At 33.3% G+C, this 15450-nt stretch overlaps 1 protein-coding gene across 1 annotated transcript in view; it reads right to left on the bottom strand.

The window, feature by feature from the left end:
- Positions 1-952: 952 nt before the first annotated feature.
- LOC148279800 (gustatory receptor for sugar taste 43a-like) overlaps positions 953-15450 on the bottom strand; it is a 48137-nt gene continuing 33639 nt past the window's right edge. The window contains exon 10 of the mRNA XM_088229392.1: positions 953-1114. Coding sequence (XP_088085518.1) covers positions 1049-1114 — 66 coding nt within the window. The 3' untranslated portion in view covers positions 953-1048. The remainder of the gene's footprint in view (positions 1115-15450) is intronic.

Raw genomic sequence — 15450 nt, 5'->3', positions numbered from 1 at the left:
TCTCTAGGGGGTAGAGAAGATTTAAAATACCACCCCTGTTCGAATATCTTGTCATCTATAATCAGTGTGCATCTCTCACTGTGCTAACTTTTTATAGTTTAACGTTTTGTTTTATTAAATTAGCCTTCGGGCTGCTTTTTTCGTTCAGCAACGGCCATTTTTTCCGTGTATGTGGCCACCGCCAAGGAGACTTATGTCCTCAGTAGCTCAATCATAAATAATTATCGACGTGCTAATAAGCGACGTGATAACAATTTCTCACCATGGTTGTTTATCGTATTCGCGATCACAATGAAACATCCGTGCACACCTAATATTAAACGTCAAAATATTTACGTTTCGCGACGTATAATCCGGCTGCGGAATCACATATTTGAATTTCATCGGTGTAAATATGGAAAATATTCCAAAACTGCTATTTTCATGTATTTATTGTGTTATTTATTGCATTTAGCCGGCGGTTGGCAAGCCAAATGTCAAGAAAAGCAGTCGCCATAGTAATTGTAATTTAATTTTCACTTATTTGTATTAGATACTCCTTATTTTGCAAATGCGATTTATCGTATTATTTTTTATTGTAAACGCCGATTTTTCGACAGCAAACTGTATTTATTTACGAGGTAATGCGATACTGCGTTAACTTAAGCATGTTCATTATTGTTCATTGTGATCGCTCAAATAGTTATTTGTGATTGAGCTACAGGTGTGGTGTGCGGTATGTGGTGGGCAAGCTGCAACCACATCTCGAAAGCTTCCAGCCTGTTCACACTCTTCACCTTCAAAGTCCATACAACAATGCAGACCACACATAACACCTAACAGTCCTTTAATTGGAGAGAAAATGCGGAGCATCCAAGTCGGCCAAATGTTATCAATATAATATTTTATTAATTTAACCTCATTAAGTTGTATATACAAGTAAAATAAATAAATAAATACAGATAAAAAGGACTTCAGCAAACATAAAGTAATGGTTTTATTGTATACCTATTGTGAAAACCCGTTGTTACAGAGTCAATTTTCAACCAATCCAATATTTTAGAAGTCTTCAGATGTCTGCTTGTTCGTGAAACTGTATCAAAATAACTAGATACGTAGTAACTGCTGCTGTTATCTGGAAAAGACAAAAATGATAATATTTGTTTTATAAAATGCAAAATGAAATTTTTATGTTGTACGCAAAAGATCGAATACAAATTTAATTTATGTGGCTTCTCAATATTATATCCTGTTCTGAGGTTATATAGGTATTTCAAGAAAATGTACAAAAATTATAAATATTTGCGTTTCGGAGCCATTTATCCAAATATGCGTCCGCAACACTACCACAGGACCGTGACCCGAAAATTGTTTTTTTTTTTTACCAAAAAAAATATTTTACAATACCCATTTTTAAATTGATCTTAAGACAATTCAGGCCAAAGCCACTGCATAATATTGGCTGACCTATAAGTACATACACAAATAACTATAAATATTTATGTATTCAAATTGCGCAGATACATATATGCATAAATCGGTAGTCAGATGGCAGAAGGGACCTCTGAAATTTTCAAAAATGTTTAGGAGTGCTGAAAAACGTCTCAATTTCAAGACTTTATTCCACAAACTAAAATATTTTAGGGTTGCTTTTCAATAGTAAATTACCATTCTAAATGACGTTGATTTTTTTTCTTCGATTTACTGAAATATTCATTCAAACTTTTGAAAGCTAAAACAAAGACAAAAATACAGATAATCCCTTCTGCCATCTGACTACCGAAATATTTGTATTGTTAGCTAGGTAGTTTAAAATGAAAGAAAACATGTTATTAGACGGTTGACTATGTAGTGTTAATTCAGAAAATGCGCCAAGGGACAGTTTACTGGGTAGTTTTATTTAAGAAAACGCGCCATACGATAGTTCACTGTTATAATTTTTGAAATGCGCCATGGGGCCAGTTCACAAGGTAGTTTTAATTCAGAAAACGCACAAACGAACGGTTGACTAGGCAGTTTTAATTCAGATAACGCGCTATAGAATGGTTAATTACGTGTTTATAATTTTGATTAAAGAAACGCGTCGTAGGACAGCTGATTACTTAAATTCAGAAAACGCTCTACGTGTAGGTTATTTAGGTCCAAATGTTTGGCGTTAACCTTTGTGCGTTAGAAATTAAGCAGAAAATAGATGTTTTATTATGTCCAAATGCTTGCAGACTGGCTGGATTTCCTCCCTAGGGAGTTGTTCATATTTAAATTTATTTCAACGGAGAGGGAAAACATTTTTGAGAAGGGAATATGGAAGTCCAGGCATTTACAGGGCTTATGACCTGTCATTGGCTGGTTTAAGTGGCCACTTTACACACTGTGTAACATTCACCATTCTGTCCATGTTTGAACATCCACATTTCCTCAACTCTTCCATCTGTTGACTTTTGTGAAGTAAAAGAGCTGAAACCTTTATCACGTGGGTGAGATTCATCCGGCTGAACCAAATCACCTACTAGGCAACGCATGAAAACAATTTTCCAATTTTTATACTTCTTCTTTTACCAGGTAGTAATAATTCAACAATGTTTGATTATGTTACTAACTAACTAACTCTTTTACTTCACAAAGAGAGAGAGAGATAATTATTCTTATGCTGAAATAGAGTCAATGTTAAATATTTCTAGTCTACAAAAACGTAGAACTAATATTGACTCCATATATATGTTAGGCATACTAAATGGTATAATCGATGTTCCATCATTACTGGGACAAGTAAAATTCAATATTCTGACTCGTAGGTTTAGAAACAATGAAGTACTGTTCATCGATCAGCAAAGAACAAACTATTGCCTTAATTCTCCAATGACCCGCCTTTGTCGTATTGTTAACTCAAGACAAGATCTGGACTTTTTTGGTTTGAGTTTACAACGATTTAAACGAGCACTAAATAAATAGTCCAGATCTTGTCTCGATGTCCCTTATGTTTGTCAATGCTTCTTTATTTTTTTAAAAATGTTTTAAACTATTCTTTTATTGTAATATTTAAACCTTATAAATTGTATACATGGACAATGTCCGTTAATAAGTAAATAAATAAATAAAAGTCAACAGATGGAAGAGTTGAGGAAATGTGGATGTTCAAACATGGGCAGAATAGTGAATGTTAAATTTAAACAGAAAATAGATCCTTGTATTTCATTTACAGCCGGACGAACTGCTTTTTTATCGGTCTATTAATGGTCAATCTTACGAAAAAATGTGCTGCTCGTAATGTTTGTATTCCAAAACAAATTAAATAGGTACATGAATAAATGTATCATTCGTGATTTTGGCATCGGCTCTACGCGACGTTGACGATTATAAAAAGCTTTTCATGTATCATTCCCTTGTAATTTTATATGCTTATGGCTGCCGTTGATTTATATAAATTGTATATAATATTTATGTTTTTCATGCGCGATTTGGAATGAAGTATTTAACTGGTGTGTGCCAAACTGCACGCGAACTGTGCACTCAACTTTATTATATGTATTCGTGCGATTCGCCTCACAGTATCTGAACGTTATCAATGTAAACAACTCGTATTTCAATAATTTTATACATTAAACGCTCTGGAAGGCTTTTCAAATAAAGAGTTGCTTACAAAAGTAACAAAAAACAACTAAAATCTGTTGGAGTTATGCTTCTAAAGCTAGGGTTTCCTAGGACAGCGGTGCCCGTAATTTAACGGCTGTAGTGAACGGTGATGCAGTGGACAGCCGTCGTAGAGGTGACTAGAGTGTGGTTTTCTAGGAAAACGGTGTTATCAACACCATTTAACACCGTTTTCCTAGGAAACCACTCTCTAATCACTTTTACGATGGCTGTCCACTGCATCACCGTTCACTACGGCCGTTAAAATACGGGCACCGCTGTCCTAGGAAACCCTAGCTTTACACAGTAAAGGTTATAAGGTCAGTAGCTCAATCACAAATAACTATCGACGTGCTTAAAAACATGGTAAGCATTTGAGCGATCACAATGAACAATATAAATATGCTTAAGTTATCGCGTGTGTAATCTCTAAGTGAACGCTCGTGTCGGTTTGTTTTTTGTTTTCCTCGTAAATAAATACAGTTCACTGGCGAAAAATCGGCGTTTACTATAAAAAATAATACAATATATTGCATTTGCAAAATATTAAGGAGTATCTAATACAAAAAAGTGTAAATTAAATTACAATTACAATGGCGACTGCTTTTCTTGACATTTGGCTTGCCAACCGCCGGCTAAATGCAATAAATAGCATGATAAATAATGAGTAAATACATAAAATAGCAGTTTTGGAATATTTTCCATATTTACACCGGTGAAATTCAAATATGTGATTGCGCAGCAGGATTATACGTCGCGAAACGTAAATATTTTGGCATTTAATATTAGGTTGCTTTGTGATCGCAAATACGCTAAACAACCAAAGTGAGAAATTTTTATCGCGTCGCTTATTAGCACGTCAATAGTTATTTGTGATTGAGCTACAGGTGAGGTAAGACTGTCGTACTTTTTTGTAAATTAAAATTAAACGCTCTTTGTTTCCATAATTTAAAAATATTCTTATTTACCACAGATTGAAAGCATATTTATTATGATTTTATAAAAATATACTTTTTGCGCTGAAGCATACAACAACATAGTGTTATTAACACTGACATATTAATACACATAGACATGTCGTGAGCCCTCAAAAATGATGACACTTAACTCATTCTAATTCTTAATATTTTCAATATATTTATATTTATATTTTCGACACTTGACACTTGTGCAATATTTACACACATGTCCACCCTCATTCCAATATAACACCCACCCTCTCACTTACTTACACTCACACAAACACTCTAGTATGTATTGTACGTGTATTTAATGTATTTCTGTGGATATCTGCCATTGGTTTTATTTTCTGTATATTTTATTTGTTGTATTTTTGTTAAATGTATTACTGTTGATATCCCCAATAAATAAAATAAAATAAAATAAATAAAATGCCCAAACGCTCAGTCATTCCCAACGCGTATTTAGTCATTCTTTGACAGTATTTCATAGACCCTTATTAATTTTAAATTGTTAAAAATAAAAAGTGATATTTTCCTATTGCGTAATATTTATTTTTTTACACATTTCTGTTGTCTATTTTTACAAATTGTAAATAAATTGTGGAATAATTGTATCAACATTAAATGAACAAATAAGTTAGAGTATAAATAACAATTAAAAGAAATGGAAGTCACTTAAATACATGTTTTTAATTTAATTTATTTTTTTGTTATATCAACAGATAGAAAATATATTAAACAGATAACCAGTGACCGATATCTATAGAAATACGTGGAGTACAAATCAGGTATTATGATTAAATGTATGTGTGAGGGTGCGTGAGTGTAAGTGGCTGCAATTTTTGGTTGAGTTTTCGTAAATATTGACAGATTAGGTTGCATGAAAAAAGTAAAATAAATACAACAATATTAGGGAAATATCACATACTACGAATACCGATAAAGACATACAAAAAGGATTTAGAAAAAGTTATTGTATTTAAAGATTAATATAGATATCGTGGAGAAATGTTTTCATACATAATTTTCAAAACGAAATTGATAAAAAATGCATTTGCAAACACGCGACATGTTTGGCCTTGACAATTGTGACGTCGAGATTTATATTTAATTTATACGGTCACAAAGTTCGAAATGTAACCGAATCGTGACGTATGAGGGGCGTGGTCGATGCAATTAATTAGCGGAAATTTAAAATTAAAAAATATTCTAAATGCTTTTAAGTAAAAAAAAATATATTTTCATTACTAGACAGTATTCATATTAATTTAAAATTGTAAAAAAATCTTTATGTTTCCCTATTCCCTATTTACCTATATTCAACTTATTTTTTTTCTTTTTTGTTTTTTTTTTACAATATACATAAGAGGTAAAACAGTATTAAAAAAATAAAGAATAATTACATAGCAATGAAATACAAATTAACGGTAAAAATAGTACACCAAAAATCCCGCAAAGGCATGGGCGGTTCGTGGGTATACAAGAAATATTTATGAATTTTTCGCTCCCATAATAAATAACAGGTATAATATTTTTGTGAAATATAAGAAAGAGAAAAAAAAATACTCTGTAAAAGATTGGAAGGTACTTTTTTTTATTTTATAGTAATTAAAAAAGGAAATAAAAAATATAAAAAACATAAAAATATTCCTTAAAAATAATTGTTATTATTATTATTATGGATAACTTATATAGCGCCATTTTCGAAATATAATACCTCAAGGGCGCTTTACAAAGTGATTATATAAAGATAAAAATTTAATTTTAACTTTTTAATTTAAGAAAAATCATGTACTTTGTCACCACATGCTAAGAATTTATTCAAATGATTTAGAGAACAAGTGGGTTTTAAGTTTCTTCCAAAACATCACTTCACTCTCACAGTTTCGGATTTCGGCTGAGAGAGCATTCCATGCCGTAGGGCCTGCGACCGCAAATGCGCGTTCGCCAACCAAATTTAGTGCGCTGTTTGCGTAGACTTATAATAACTAATAACCTTTCGACGTTGATGTAGCTGATCTAAGCGTAAGACGTCTGTCAGCTAGTTCGTCTGGAATGCAGAGTTCCCTTAGATATTCTGGAGCAGAGTTGTGCAGTGACTTATACATAGGCCAACAGAGTGTGTATTCCACCCTTCGTGGTAAACGTAGCCAGTGTAATTCCCGAAGTAGTGGAGTGATATGACTGAATTTAGAGCAATTTAGAGAACAAAATAACTTAGAGCCTTATTATTAAAGAGCAACAAAATATATCATATAAAAAAAGAGTTAATATCTTTAGTTTAAATCCAGGATATTGCGTGTTTTTTAACAGAAGGAAAAGATTTTTTTTTAAAACTTACATTTTAGTTGCGCAAGTGGACCTAAGAAAAAAAAGGAAGTGTGTTTAAGTTATTTAATACATGGTTAGAGTGCGATATAATCCGTATCATATTACGAGGAAATGTTGCAGGAAAACGCTGTGTGGGAAGCCGATGTATCTCCTGGATAAAAGAATGAGGAAGTTCAGTGGTTTTTTTCATTTTTTTTATTTGTTAATAGACTGTTAAACTAAGTCAAAATTATATTTTTTTAATTTTTACATATCGTATTATCGGCGCTACGATTTTTTAAAGTTTTGCATTTCTGAAATAACTCCGCGTGTGACGTCAGAGGTTCATTTCCGCTTATTCTCATTCAGTTCTTCCTATTGGTCCAGAAGCGACAAGCAGACCGGAAATCTTCCATAGCTCTCAGATCATAGGTTGATTCACATGAACCAGTGACGTCATTTAAAGTAGTGCGTTTTTATCAAAATATTTTTTATTATTTTTTCTGTACATTTTCAAGAAACTTTGCGATACAATTTAATGCTCTAATTTTTACCCCGCGTAAGAAAACATTTTTTGTATCCAATTTCCCGTAGGGCTGAAGTTCCTCATTAAGAGAGTGGTTGCGCTGTAGCTCAAATCCGTATTTGAAGCGGCTGCGGACAAAACTTAAATTGCCACGATGACAGCCAACCTCCCTTGTGGAGTGGTACCACAACAAAAAGAAGAATAAAAAACAGAACAAGGAAGTTCAGTGTTATTTTTTTTTAATAGACAATTAAACTACACATAATTTAAAAAAAATCTATCTTTATATTGTGTTATCAGCGCTGTGATTTTTAATGTTTTATTTTTTTTAAGTTTTTAATGTTATCTGTATCGGACGCGCTTAAGTGAGAAGTCCTAGCTAGGTACCCCAGTATTTGTTAGCTATGGGCTAGACCTCTAATAAAGATATTTGATCACTTTCGGGTCTGGTCATAGCAATACCGGGGTAGATGTAGAAAGGGATTTGTGTAAAATTGAATTACTGTTTGTTGTATATGTGTTTTGTGCTATTTTATTGTTATGAAGTGTTCATATTATTTGTTTGTATTGCTTTGTGTCGCTCGTTATGGCTCCAAGCAAATGGCCCGTACGGGCGGAATGCGCCCGTATTTACGTCGTCCGCGGCCGGTAAGTGGCCGAGAGTGGAGGGGGTTGTGCCCTCCGCGCCGCCTCGAGCCAATCGGCGCGGCGATACGGAGCCATTTGCCGAGCGTGGCGAGCGAGGGTTTATAACGTGTGCACTTTGGAATAATAAATTAGTTGAGCTCCGCGCTTGTAACTGAAAGGTCGTGTGTTGTTATTTTCGCCTCCACCCTGAAGTACTCCCGCCATCTTGCCTTCGCCTCCGCTCTGCCCGCCGACTGCCTTCGCCTCTTTAGACCACTTGGACCGGGTGGAAAGTCCTTTTCAGGGCTACTGAGGTTGACGTGTGTGGTCGGCGCAGTCGTGCTCCTACCTCCCGACCTAGCCTTGTGTGTTGGCTTGGGAGGGTGGCTTCCCGTTTACGCCGGGAAGTCTGACTGCCGCAGACGCGGGCGACGGGCCAGCGCAAAACGTGGTAACGCGTACGTTACAGTTATCAATTTTTTAAACTTTTCAATTTTTAAAGTTTTTAATTTTTTAAAGTTAATATTTTTTTTAATTTTGAAATAACTCTGCTTGTGATATCACAAGTGCTCATCGATGAGTTCTGCTGATGGGTGAATTGGATCCTGCATACCGGAAATCTATCGTAATACTTTTATTGGTTGATTTGATTGAACTAGTGACGTCGTTCAAGGTAGTTAATTTTTATTAACATAGTTTTTTTTTTTTTTTAAATTTCAAGAAACTTTGAGGAAGTTCAGCGGTTTTTTATTTTTTTTAATAAGCTAAGCAATTTGAAAAAAAATGTTATTTATCGTATTACCAGATTTGATTTTTTTTAAAGTTTTGTATTTCTAAAATTACTCCGGCTGTGACGTCTCCAGTTCTCTTCCACTTCTTCTCGGTCAGTTCTGCCGATTGGCCTGTTGACGGTAAGTAATCCAGAAATCTTTTGCAACTCTCTTAACAATATTTGATTCATATGTACTAGTGACTTCATTCAAAAAAGTTCTTTTGGTTGAAATATTTTTTTTGTACATATTCGAGAAACTCTACAGTATAATTTAATGCTCTAAGTTTTACCGCGCATTAGAAAACATTTGATTCATTTAATTTCTACATCCTAAATTTCCCGTAGCACTGAACTTCCTCATTTAAATATTTGATCTAATTAAATTACTCTAACTTTCAATATTATTCTGTATCCTAATTTTTCATTTATCAATACAATACGTTCTTATTATTAAATTTTCTGAAGCGATATTAATTTTATTGGACATGGATTCTAAAAAATATTTTAGGAACCAATTCTGTATGTTCGAAAAGTTTGAAAGTTGTTAAGATCCGCGTCCGAGATCCTAATCAGCCGAGGCCCGAAGGGCCGATTGACTTCTGCTCGTAGGGCGGATGAAATTTCTAGTATTCTTTATTTTTGCGATCAACCATTCTTTTGAATTATACTCACTACTACTAAAGGACGTCTTAAAGGTTTTTGCAATGTTCAATTAATAAATAAAGTACAAAAATCCACACTGTAACTATTTTAAGACTATGGCTAATCATAGAATTAAATAAATAAAATATTTTTTAAAACCTTGTCCTTTTAACCGGGGATACAATATTTTGACTACGTCCATAAAGAGCTGAAACCCTTTTTGATATGAGTGAGATTCATATGCAGTATTTTGAGATCGTCCAAATATTCCTGGGCTGGTATTCTGAACACTCTCGTTAGGGTAGAGAACGCTTCGCTTGCACGTAATTTACATACTAATTACGCGCCAACGAAGTATTCTCTACCACCGCGAGAGCGTCAAGAGTACTAATTTACTAAACATTGTAGAACGTTTATGCATAAAAAAATGACAATTTTTCAAATAATTAGCGTTTAATCTTTAATCGAACACGGTCGATTTCAATAAATCGATTTAGTGTCGTACATTTCATGGAATTCTCGATCTAATGAACATTAGGTACCCCCCGGATATTGGGATACTATCTGGTATCCGGTCGGATAGTAAAAAAAGGCCGGATACCGGATAGTTACGGGATATCCGTTTGATCTCTAATTGAAATACTTTTGAACAGATATGGCATTCCCATCGGAAACATTTGTATTCACCAAAAATATTGTTAAAATTAAACAAGACGTTCATAAAAAATTGTTTCAGTAATTAAAAAGAATTTTATATGCATACAGAACTGTTTTATTTATATGAGATTTTTACACTTTCCAAAATGTCTTATTTCCTTTAAGTGGTAGAGGCAGGTGGTGACGTCACGTTTATAGATTGTTGATTTTGCGGTTGGTACTCGATCTGAATCAGTATAACCAAATATGTGGTAACTGCCGCCGTTATCTGAAATTTTAAAAGTTGACGAATGTTCTTAACTTTCTAACAACCGGTAAAAACTCCCCCATGCATTGAAAAATATTTCATTGTTCCTGGACGGTGCCTGGAGCGTACGACTGATCAACTTACTGGCAATGTAACAAAAATAATCCAGGGCTGGTATTCTGAACACTTTCGCGATGAAAAGGCGTTCTCTACGCTTGTGAGAGCGTTCAGAATACCACCCCAGATTTGCAAATACATTGCGATTGGAGCGCCAGTGCAGTGCCCTATGCACCACTTGCGATGCGAATAAGGAGGATAGTGATTTAATCAAGAATTTGATAAAAAAATAGGATAAACAATAATAGCGATAGAATTTTTATAAATAAGCAGATAGAATCTAAACACTCTGTGCATTTCCATATAATAAAATTCTATCTTACAGTACACCGCCAACACGTGTTTCAATAATTTGTCCTACTCTGTTTCATTGAAATATTGCGTATCGTATCTCTTTCAACTTATTTTTAAATGTAACTACGCTTAAAATAATATTTAGTGTTTTATTAATTATCCTTACACTGTATAATATTTACCAGTCTGAAGATGCCCATTAGAGGGTGAAAGCGCTTATTGGTCGAACAAATAAATGGAAGTATACCAAGTATTTTAAATTACAGTAGGGCCAATTTAATAGGTCACATTTGACACTTCATCAAAATCCAACAAAATAACATTGTAAGGGCGGTAATAAAATATTATGAAATTTTTTCAAATTTAGAACTGCACAATTGCTTAACTTTTTTCAATTACGATTACATATTTATTGTAATAATGACAAAATAATGTAATTTTACGATTTACTTTCACTAATGAACCATTCTAAACATAATAAACTTTTTCTGTTCTAAACGTCGTTACAATGTTGCATCAGTGAACCCTTTTTTTAAGCACAAGGGATGTTACCCAGAAAAATCGAATGTTGATAATTTTGTTAAATTAAGTACTTATCTTATTTTAACAAATTACAACAGGGATGGAGAATACCTTAAATAAGGGAATTAAGAAGTCTGGGCATTTACAGGGCTTATGACCTGTCATTGGCTGGTTTAAGTGGTCACTTTACACAATGTGCAACATTCACCATTTTGCCCATGTTTGAACATTCATATTTCTTCAATTCTTCCATTCATTGATTTTAGTGAAAGGGTGAAATCCAGTATTTTCTCTACGAACATTTGGACAAACTCAAATATATATTATTTTGTTCCTTAAATTTATGATAGAAAGTAATAATGGGACAAGGATTCGACTTAGAATTTTTAAAATAAAATTACAGTACCCATAAGTACTTTTTCATAGTAACTGAATTCAATTCACATACGAGTATATTATGTTTGAAGTCCGAATCGATTCATTCACTTTAATCGATGTTTTTAAGCAGGTCACCTCACTATAAAGCTAAAACCGACAAATGTCAAATGTGACCTATTAAATTGGCCTTACTATAGTAACTAAATATAAGTTACAACATCGTAGTTATATTTGTTTTGTACATGTATCCGAATCTTGCTTCCATTCCGCATGTGTTTATCGTGCCGTACGACATTTCTTAGCATCCGGAAAAAAACATGCTAAGCATTTGAGCGATCACAATGAACAATAATTAACATCAACAAAGTATGTCCAAATGCTTGCGGACTGGCTGGATTTTCTCCTTAAGAAGTTGTTTATATAAAAATTTATTGCAACAAAGAGTGAAAACATTATTGAGAAGGGAATTTGGGAGTCTAGGCATTTACGGGGCTTGTGACCTGTCATTGGCTGGTTTAAGTGACCACTTTACACACTATGTAACATTCACCATTCTGCCCATGTTTAAAGATCCACATTTCCTCAACTCTTCCACCTGTTGACTTTTGTGAAGTAAAAGAGTTGAAACCTTTATCATGTGGGTGAGATTCAACCGGCTGAACCAATTCACCTACTAGGCAACGCCTGAAAACAATTTTCTAATTTTTATATATTTCTTCTTTTACCAGGTAGTTAATTCAACAATGTTATGAGTATGTCCAAAGGCTTGCAGACTGGCTGGATTTTCACCCAAGGGAGAAAGTGGACACTTAAACCAGTCAATGCCAACTTGAGCGAATTCAGAATACATGCATAAGGTACATTTTTGGTCTTAGGAAATATGACCACATTTCTGATTATCGTAGGCAACTGAAATAGCTCAAAATTAGACAGCGGAGAGACTTTCACTCCCTCTCACTTCTGTTCAATGTACTTCATAGTCCTAACGCTCCTATATACCTGCGTGAAAAATTTCAACGCTTATCCGTTCATGGTTTACCTCTTCGTTCTAATTCTCAAGGCACTCTCTTAATACCAATCCACAATTCCTCTTTCTTCTCTAACTCATGTGTCCATGCGGCTCGACTGTGGAATCATCTCCCATCCACCATCAAAGATGTTACTACATTATCTCTGTTTAAATCACGTCTAAAGACGTCCTTTCTCTTCCTCCTTCTCTCCTCCTTTCCTTTTTCCTCTTTTTTTCCTTTTTCCCATTGAGTAATAATTTTGATTTAAGGTAATTTATAAACAAATACGTTTATTTCTATTTTTAAATATCTTTAGCTTTTTAATCTTTTTTATCTATTGAATATGTTCTGCAACCTGAATAATAAAAATAAAACTTTTATTTTATTGGTTGGTTGGAAGAAATGGCCATTTGGCAATAAGCCCGCCAATGTACAAATAACATTATGTACAAAAAGTTAAATAAATAAATGACCGGTCAAAAGTCTTGTAAATGCTCAGACTCCCTTATTCCCTTCTCAAAATGTTTTCCCTCTCTGTTGCAATAAATTTAAAAAATAATGAACATGCTTAAGTTATCGCAGTCATAAGTCAAGGCGTGTGTAATCTCTAAGTCAACGCTTATGACGGTTTGTATTTTATTTTCCTCATAAATACAGTTCACTGGCGAAAAATCGGCGTTTACTATAAAAAATAATACAATACTAATTTACATTTGCAAAATAGTAAGGAGTACTACAAAAAAGTGAAAAATCATAACAATTACTATGGCGACTGCTTTTCTTGACATTTGGCTTGCCAACCGCCGGCTAAATGCAATAAATAGCATGATAGCACTCTCACTGCCTCCACCCACCATGGAATCACTTCTCTACAATACCGCTGAGTGTGTGCGGACTGACTACTGCTTCAAAAAATTATGAAATTGAAATTATACAGAACTACTTAGTTTAATAACAATACATGTGCCAGCCAGGATTTGTAGTCGGTACCACCTTTTTCATGTACCAATAAGTAAAACATCGTAAGTTAAAAATGCTTTTTTTCGTAGGATTTTTTCAGTGTACAATACAAAATTTTAAGATATAGATTACACAAACATCACTCTGTCAGATTTAAAATTTACACTAAAAATGCTTTATGTAACTTAGTAGACATTATAATAATAAATATGTACATCTCCCTTCCCCTCCTTATCCTCTCTTCAAGCTTTCTTGTCCTTATCCCGCCCAATTTACAATAACTTGCTGTTATTAAAAAATGTAAAATATCCTTTGATTATTGAAAAATATTTACGAGTACATGAAAATAACATTTTTATATGTATAAACTTATATGTATTTATTTAATATGTAATATATTTTCTTTACTAACTTTGTGGAAATCTGTTATTAGTTCTGAGTTTATACACTATATCTGTTTGTTTACTATAAATATGTATGTAGACTTGTTGATTTCCCAAATAAAATAAAATAAAATAAATAAATAAAAATAGCTGTTATGGAATATTTTCCATATTTACACCGACGGAATTCAAATATGTGATTGATTGGATTATACGTCGCAAAACGTAAATATTTTTACATTCAATATTAGGACGTGTTCACGGATGTTCCATTGTTATCGAGAAATTGTTATCACGTCGCTTATTGGCACGTCGATAGTTATTTGTGAGCTACAGGGCCACGATTATGAACGGCTATCTTCATCGGTAAATACCTAAACGGTATAAACTAATATCGATATTTATGTATGAAAGTGTGTATATTTGTATGAAAATTCAGAATATCTTCGTCAGTAACCGGTAATTGAACATGTTTAGGAAAAAATTGTAAACAAATTCTATTTTTCATACAGAAAACTTAATTTTACTTTGTAGATAAAATTGAAGATAAATTTTAATTTCCCATCAAAATACGTACGCAGATGCTGCTAAGACTTTACTCGTTTGTAAAACTTCGAAGTTTAGGATGCTGTGGCTCGAGCTTTTAAAACATAAATATTTTTTAATACTTTAACCTTTTGTTTTACAAACTTATAAGGACTAATTTTTAAGGACTATGTCCTTAACTCATGTGTGGCTATGCGGTAACGGATGTCTACCTCGGGTAAAAAACATTTAATAACTCTCTTATTTTTTTAAATAACCAACTCATATTTTTTGTAATCCTTATATGGACTTTTTTACACCAAAATAAGGAAACATTTTTATAAAAAATGCACGGGCTTTTTCTATAAAAAATAATTTCTTCATTTTGTAAAATAAATTAAAACAAACGAAAGAGATGCCAGTATTATAAGTGGTTTATTAAATTTTATAAGAAAGAGCACGAGAATATAGCATATCAGAAGACCGACAAGGACACTATTCGTTAGGGGCGGAGCTTGAGTGACCGAGAAAACAATACCGAAAGAGCACGATACAGAATTATACCACTTGTGGGACAGAGAACACATCAGTCGCGTGAAGTTTTTTGTAGCATACCGAGCTGACGCTGTATTTAACACACCGTGTTCCCGAAATGTTTATACAATTTATTCACAATTTATCTGATTTAAATTATTTTTTGACAATTCTTGATGGAATTTCATTGTAATGATGTAATATTTACATACATTTACATATAAGTTATTAATCAAAAATACTTGGTACACTTCCACTCATTTCCACACTTAAGATAATATTTTGATTTCTATAAATCATCCTTACATTGTATAATATTCGCCAGTCTGAAGATGTCCATTAGAGGATGAAAGCGCTAATTGGTCAAACAAATAAGTG

This window comes from Micrasema longulum, unplaced genomic scaffold, assembly GCF_059751315.1.
Source record: "Micrasema longulum isolate JH-2025_06_02 unplaced genomic scaffold, ASM5975131v1 h1tg000664l, whole genome shotgun sequence".
Taxonomy (NCBI): Eukaryota; Metazoa; Arthropoda; class Insecta; order Trichoptera; family Brachycentridae; genus Micrasema; species Micrasema longulum.
This window is presented reverse-complemented; position numbering and strand designations above follow the sequence as displayed.